General features: G+C 40.7%; 1 protein-coding gene across 2 annotated transcripts in view; it reads right to left on the reverse strand.

The window, feature by feature from the left end:
* Positions 1–597: 597 nt before the first annotated feature.
* Positions 598–5405, reverse strand: part of LOC117962332 (T-lymphocyte surface antigen Ly-9-like) — a 9289-nt gene continuing 4481 nt past the window's right edge. Inside the window, exons 4-5 of one of the 2 annotated variants that reach the window (XM_059007243.1) lie at positions 4047–4164; positions 598–2277 (exon numbers count right to left, since the gene is read on the reverse strand). In XM_059007243.1, coding sequence (XP_058863226.1) covers positions 2256–2277; positions 4047–4164 — 140 coding nt within the window. In that variant the 3' untranslated portion in view covers positions 598–2255. Of the gene's footprint in view, positions 2760–4046; positions 4165–5405 lie in introns of both variants that reach the window. The other variant, XM_059007244.1, reaches the window with a different exon arrangement.

The following is a 5405-nucleotide window of genomic DNA, read 5'->3' on the forward strand; positions in this document are numbered from 1 at the left end:
CTGGGGACGTCAGCAACGACGTCACCACTCGGCCACCCTATCATAGCACCTCCCTGCTTTCCCTTGACAAAGGTGTGTTATACTGAAACACTAGGAATTGGCTCTTTCAAGCAGAAACGTATTGTATAAATATAGAGAGATTAAAAAAAAAAGGCTATGATGTAGTATGTACTGTGTATTAGGTCCAGGATGAGGGTTAAAGCCCTGCATTTTGCTTTAGTTGGAAGGGATCTGAAGCCCCACGTGGCCAGGTTAATAGAAGGACAGTGTCTGGTCTCCATGTCCGCTGAACCTCCGCGCACGGTTTTCGAATCCCACCGTGACCGCTGTCTGCTTGGCTCTGCATTGCAACTGCAGACCCAGCTTTAAAAGGACAGAACTTTTCATTTGAAGTTGTGTGTCTATTTTGCTACGAATTAAAATGTGCAACCCTTCGCCAAAAGACCTATTTTACACCCCTTTTTCAGCTTGGATCATGCAGTTAAAGAAAAAGCATGTGCAGCGTTATGTGCAGAAGTGTTGGTTTTGTTCGATAAGCAACTGGACAAACAAAAAACAAAAATCTAAGAGAAAATGATTTATGAACACATACATACAGAACCATTACAAACAAAATACATCTTATAAATTGGTCAGAGATGGCAAGAGTTACATTCACTAGCCTAGGAGTGTAACGATACGCTAGTGTTAGGATACGCATCGCAGTGCTTGAGATGGTCCTGATGGGTTACTTGGATAACGCATGCTGAGATCAAATGGCCATTTAGGCCCAATAGTGAGCCAATTTAGTTAAAAGTCAAACATTTAATGCATTTGTAGCAGCTATCAGAGCCACTTGGTGAAACAGACAGCTCTGTGATGTGCTTTTGGGTTTTGAGTCAAAATACAAACAATACATACACAATGAATTGTTACACCCCTTCTGGCCTCACATCCCATCTTATTAATGCGTTAAGCTGTTTAGTTTTGCTACTTCCTGTCACCACAGGTTATTATTCTATACTGGAGCGCGACAAGGAAATGGTTTCGTACCAGGAAACAGCAGCAGCTTTCCACCTGCGTCCGTGTCTTGAGGTAGAAAATGGATCTTAAAGCCTCGGTTAGCACTGCATGTTGTAATTTTAACAAGTAGCAAGGCAGGAGGTACAAAGGAATATTCTCAAAAACATTTCCTCCAAGTTTTATTTCTTCACAATTTCTCCGAAAGGATACCATTTTTAAATTGATATAACATTTTTACATTCACATTTTAAATGTACATCATTGTAAATTACAATTTTACAAATCTGGAAATTAAACAACTTGATCACTTTTTAACAAGTAAGAAAATATTATGGCTAGCATCGCTTTAGGCTGCATCACACTGCATTTCAAATTTCAGCCTCAATGTATATTATACCCACTGCAATCACCCAGCTTGACAGTTAATTATAAAATAAATATGCAGTATTAGTGCAAGAAAGCAGCTGATAGGAAATAGCATTATTAATTAATTAATATCTATTTCTTGGCAGACGCCCTTATCCAGGGTGACTTACAATTGTTACAAGATATCACATTATTTTTACATACAATTACCCATTTATACAGTTGGGTTTTTAACTGGAGCAATCTAGGTAAAGAACCTTGCTCAATGGTACAGCAGCAGTGTCCCCCACCAGGGATTGAACCCACGACCCTCTGATCAAGAGTCTAGAGCCCTAACCACTACTCCACACTGCTGCCCTTCAAAGACACTTCAAAGACATATGTTAAGAATACTGAACCCTGATTCCACAAGTCAACTGCTTGGTGTAAATTCTCTAATGAAAACAGTTACAAAAAACATTCAATTCCTATAAAAAATGCACAGCAGTGTGTTTCAGTAGTTTCAGTAAAGTCATTCAGCAGTTTTCTTTTTGTTCTTTCACTCGAAAGAAGAACAGTTTGTACCCCACAAAGTGTGTTTAAGGTTAATAATACCAATCCGATTCCACAAGCAAACTGCTTAGTTCAGTGTAATTCCCTAATATACTGCAGTTTCATCAGTAGGCTTTTGGAGGCCATGTTATAAATAACATCACCGTTATCTAAAACAGGAAGTAAAGACATTTAACCAGAATGTGACTCAACAGAAAACGACATACAGGCTGAATCTCAACACCACGAATAGCACCCCAGTTAAGATAACTAAGTACCGAGTGGCTCTTTACATTTGCTTAGGGCTGGTCTTGCTCGTACTGAGTTGGGAGATTGGGGTCTGTCTGCTGGCCGGACTAAAGACCAGTTTCATCAATCCTATGGGAGGAAACACAAGATACACGAATACAAATTAAAGCATAAAAAAGCCAAAACAATTCCAATTTACATGATCCTGGTCATAGGCGATATTTACAGGATTTGCGACCCTGGTCAGGAAGATCAATGGTGCAATTCAACACTGAGGAACTTGAGAGCGGATGTCAGCAGGCTTGCACCTGGAGGACAAGGGCCAACAAAGGAAATCTCCACCCCCAAGCTCACTCGGCCTGTAGGGGTCGCTGAAGAGCGATGTGGAGAAACCGTGTCTGCCGGAACCCCACCTCCCTAACCCGGAGAAGCCAGAGCCAATGCGGCGCCTCTTTGGAATCCCCAGCTGCCTTGCACAGGCTGGATTCAAACCAGCAAGCTCCAGACTGTATGGCTCACCCCGCACACCACGCAGCAGTGTTTTTACCAGGTGATCCACTCAAGTACCCCATGGGGTGTATTTTCAAAGCGTTTCCTCTGTTCTTTAATTCCTGTTTTTTGAAAGGAAGAAAAAAAATCATGTCAGTGTACAAAATTAAAAAAAAAAAAAAACTGTAGGGTGTTTAAGAGGACATGAAGTATTGATTGTTTGGTTCCAGTTTTGTAAAAATGAACAAGCGTTTTACCTCTTTCAAAAAATAGGAGTTCATTGAAGCCTGGAGTAAACGCTTTGAAATCCTGGCCCGACATGCTGGGTATATAGCCAAAAGTGTAGAGCACAAATCAAAGGGGGAAACTAATCCCAGCAGGGCTTGAAAGACTGAGCGATGAAGACAGGCTGAACAAACAATCTATTTAGTCTGGAACAAAGAAGAATTAAAGGAGATTTGATTGGTCTTTACATTCTTAAAAGGAGTTGACATCGTTACCCCGAACCAATACTTTAAGCGCAACACAGAAACCAGGATTGGAAATTAAGTGCAGATAGAATGAATGAAACACTTCTTCACACAGAGAGTGGTGAGGGGATGGAATGGGTTACCTAGTCATGTTGCTGAAGGAGACTCTTCTTCACACAGAGAGTGGTGAGGGGATGGAATGGGTTACCTAGTCATGTTGCTGAAGGAGACTCTTCTTCACACAGAGAGTGGGGAGGGGATGGAATGGGTTACCTAGTCATGTTGCTGAAGGAGACTCTTCTTCACACAGAGAGTGGCGAGGGGATGGGATGGGTTACCTAGTCATGTTGCTGAAGGAGACTCCTCTTCACACAGAGAGTGGTGAGGGGATGGAATGGGTTACCTAGTCATGTTGCTGAAGGAGACTCTTCTTCACACAGAGAGCGGTGAGGGGATGGAATGGGTTACCTAGTCATGTTGCTGAAGGAGACTCTTCTTCACACAGAGAGCGGTGAGGGGATGGAATGGGTTACCTAGTCATGTTGTTGAAACAAAATCACTTGGATCCTTTAACATAGTTCTGAGATCAATCGTCTGCTAGGAACTGGATGAGCGCTGATGGGCCGAATGGCCTCCTCTTGCTCGTAAACTTTCTTCTGTTATTATAAATATTTTAAAAAGCACTTGGTGCCCCCTCTTTCTAGTATACATGTGGGGTTTTTTGCAGTTTTTTTTTTGTTTTATGTAATATTTTGACCTTTCAACTCTGCTGAAGCAGATGGTTGTTGACGGTCCTTATTTGAATACTGTGCCAGCAGGGTGCATTGTAACGAAGGATTGGCAGCCAACTTGCTTGCTTTCAGTATCGTTTCCTTTCAGAATCTGCCCTACTCGGTCAGAAGCCACCACATTAAAGAGCAAACCCCTGATAATGCCTACCTGTCTTCATCCTGAGCGCTCCCCTTCTTCCAGACCCACACACAGACTGCGATGACGACTCCAGTCAGCACTATGAACACCAGCACCCTCAGGATGAGCTCAGTGTGGCCTCCTCTTTCTGTGACCAAAGGAATGTGTACATGTAGGTATATGTGTGTATGTATGTATAGATAGGTAGATAGACAGACAGATAATAATGTGCAAATTTATTAGACACCTCAAGGTTTGGCATTTATTGAGCTTTGCACACAAAAACAAATTATTAATTTACTAGAGAAATTAGTTGTTTTTTGCAAACTCATATAACATGAAACTAATTCAAAACTAAAAGCACAGCTGCGTCTGAAAGTGTCTTTTGCTCATATTTAGTCTGGCCACCTTTGGCATCAATAAGAGCTTGACATCTGTTTGGCATTGTGTCTGTGCACTTTCTCAAAATCTCTGGTGTCATCTGATATTAGACCACTTTGTGTGCTATAATTGGGCATCTTAAAACAGCTTCTACAAAGTCCATTTTACCATGTGTAGCTGTGTGTTTCTCTTACTATTTTAAATGAATTGCATGTGTGGCATATTAGTCATCAATAGAATTAGACAATCAATTATTTACCTATTTTTCAGTTCCAGTGGTTTGATTTCTGCACAACAAATCAAAACTACAGAAGCAATGGGGTGCTCTAATAAATGTGCACACTGCTGTAATATATATATATATATATATACACACTGTATGTGGAAAAAGATACAGTACTGCTTTCCTAGAAAAATCATTTGTTAGTTGCAGAATTTGTGCAACTTTACCAACTTTCACAGCCGGACGCTGCTCTTCCATTGTTTTCTATGGAGGCCAGCAGTTCTGTTGTTACTCAGTAATGGACACATGGGGAGGAAGCTGCTGGTTATTGACAGGTAATAAGGTTCTGAAGGGGTGGGGACGATCCCACCCTCTGAATGAAGATAGCAGTGCAACACTATCTGAAAGTAAGACTTGTGTGTCGTAGCAGACATCGTGCTTCAGAATGGTTGCTGTAACTTTCTTTCAAAACTGCACATTTGAGACCAGTTTAGAAAATGGAAGTGCAGGATAGGGAAGATTTAGGGATTTTCGTTTACGACAATCATTCACACGAAGGTGTCTGTGTGTGTGTGTGTGTGTGTGTGTGTCTGTAGGAGTGCTTTCAGTTTGCCTTGTATATAATAATAATAATAATAATAATAATAATAATAATAATAATAATAATAATAATAATAACTGTACTGTATTTTTAATCTTGAATTATATATTTTTTTCTGCACAAAATAGTTCACTGTATTGGACAACGACTGCTATGAAACTTGATCAAGAGAGCCATTGAATAG

The sequence above is a fragment of the Acipenser ruthenus genome, chromosome 34 (genome assembly GCF_902713425.1).
Source record: "Acipenser ruthenus chromosome 34, fAciRut3.2 maternal haplotype, whole genome shotgun sequence".
Classification (NCBI taxonomy): domain Eukaryota; kingdom Metazoa; phylum Chordata; class Actinopteri; order Acipenseriformes; family Acipenseridae; genus Acipenser; species Acipenser ruthenus.